The following is a 2214-nucleotide window of genomic DNA, read 5'->3' on the forward strand; positions in this document are numbered from 1 at the left end:
CCAATTCGACCAAACTCGAATAGGATAATGAGGTATCCGAGCAACACTGGGAGCTGGACTGATGTTACTATGCAGGAAATAAAGGCATACTTTGGAGTAATTCTTAGGATGGCACTGCAAGAAAGGGGATCTATCCAGAATTTTTTCTCAACTCAGTGGATCAATTACACCCCCTTTTTTGGAGATATTTTTTTCTCGTGAGCGATTTAGTCAGATCCATTGGATGCTACATCTATAGCAACAAACAAGAAAATCCAAATTTTCATTTGACGAAAATCCAATCGGACGACTATTTTTATAATCATTTGTAATCGATTGGGCCCATCAATGGAGATTATTTACAACCAATCTGATCAGAATTTCTGATCGCTCTAACGATTTTTCGCTAGAAATTGGACAGTTAGTGGACACCTTAAAGGTGGCCACTGATGATACAATCTTTTTCATCCAATTTTACCAAATCTATGTAATACAAGGGTAAATTGAGTGATATATTGCATGGATAATTTAGGCAGTTACCTTATATTACATAGAAATTGAAAGATTGGATGAAAAAGATTGTATCATTAGTGGCCAGCTTAAGACTAACTAAAAAAAATAGACATTTTTTAAGAGTTACGCCTGACAAAGTACTACTGAATGGTGTATATATATGTCAATGCAATTTTGCAAAAATACTAATTTGTGCAAAAACTATACTTTTTTTTTTCAAAAAATTGTGGCAAAACTAAAATGTCCATTTATTTCATCACTAAGGCTATAGAGCATTTACATGCTGTTTCTTCAGCTTACATCTTACCTCTAGCATTTATATACTGTTTACATGTTTCTACATGTTTTATCTTTTTTTTTTTTTTTTTTTTTTTTTTTACAGCTAATCATGATAATAAACCAACAGTTCAATCAGACAGTTATAACTAGCTTTGTCCTTTTAGGCTTTTCCTTGACCGAGCAGTCCAGGTTTATTCTTTTTATTATTTTAGTAATTGCTTACATCTCCACCATCACGGCAAATGTCTTCATCATTATCCTCATCAGAGCAGAGCCAGGTCTGCATAAACCCATGTACTTCTTCATTGGTGGGCTCTCGTTTCTTGAGATCTGGTATCCTTCTGTCACGATCCCTGGACTCCTGCAATCTCTTAAAACAAAGGACAAATACATATCTTTTACTAACTGTTTAATTCAGCTGTATTTCCATTTTGCCCTGGGTGCAGTAGAGATGTTTCTCCTGACAGCCATGTCCTATGATCGCTATGTTGCCATATGCAATCCACTGCGGTATTTAACTATTATGAGCCCCCTTATTTGTTTTGTGCTCATGCTGGCAGCTTGGGTAGGGGGCTTCATTACAGTGATTGGTCCAGTGGTAAAGATAAGCTTCCTTTCATACTGTAAGGAAAATACAATAGATCACTATTACTGTGATTTTGCCCCGATCATCCACTTGTCCTGTTCCAATCCAGTGGAAGCTGAAAATGCCTGTTTATCGGCCATAATATATGTAACTGTTGGAAGTATTTTGTTGACATTAACATCTTATATATTTATCACACGAACAATACTCAAATTTCCCACTGCTTTAGGGAGACAAAAAGCATTTTCAACCGTTGTCTCCCATTCATTTGTCGTAATCCTCTTCTATGGGACAATATTATTCATGTTTGTTAGAAAAGGCGGTGGAGATTCTCTCCACTTTAACAAGATTGTCTCTATTATTCCATCTGTGGTGACTCCTTTTTTGAACCCTATTATATACACCTTAAGGAACCAAGAAGTGAAGCAGGCAGTGGTGAAAATAGCTGGAAGAATAATGGCTTACCAGGTGGAAAAGACTAATAAAGCTCTATTCAGAAATATCTAGGTTAAATAATAATAATACAGTATTGGTTAAGAGTTTTGGCAGTGACACAAATTTGTTGCTCCAGCATTCTTAGATTTTGTTAATGTTTCTATGGTACACTGAAGAATAATAATAAACATTTCAACATTTTTTATTAATAAATACATTATATTTATGCAGAGTCAATATTTACAGATTTCACCCTTCTTCTTCATAATGTCTGCTGTTCAAATTGCCATACTGGATATTGCTTTTGTGCCAAACCTTGAGGCGTCCTTACTGCTATTTTTTACACAAGCCCATTGTCCAAAAGTGTTCACCTCACTGTGTCTAGATGCACTCACGACCACCAGCTGTGAGTATTGAGCAAG

At 35.7% G+C, this 2214-nt stretch overlaps 1 protein-coding gene across 1 annotated transcript; it reads left to right on the top strand.

The window, feature by feature from the left end:
- Nucleotides 1–880: 880 nt before the first annotated feature.
- LOC137527378 (olfactory receptor 6F1-like) lies at nt 881–1864 on the top strand. The gene has a single exon (XM_068247891.1). It carries the CDS (start codon nt 881–883, stop codon nt 1862–1864), a length of 984 nt encoding a protein of 327 aa, XP_068103992.1.
- The last annotated feature ends 350 nt before the right edge of the window (nt 1865–2214 follow it).

The sequence above is a fragment of the Hyperolius riggenbachi genome, chromosome 8 (genome assembly GCF_040937935.1).
Source record: "Hyperolius riggenbachi isolate aHypRig1 chromosome 8, aHypRig1.pri, whole genome shotgun sequence".
Taxonomy (NCBI): Eukaryota; Metazoa; Chordata; class Amphibia; order Anura; family Hyperoliidae; genus Hyperolius; species Hyperolius riggenbachi.

What these genes read in the sequence shown, in the direction of transcription:
- LOC137527378 (XM_068247891.1), top strand. Translation starts at nt 881, where the DNA reads ATGATAATAAACCAACAGTTCAATCAGACAGTTATAACTAGCTTTGTC.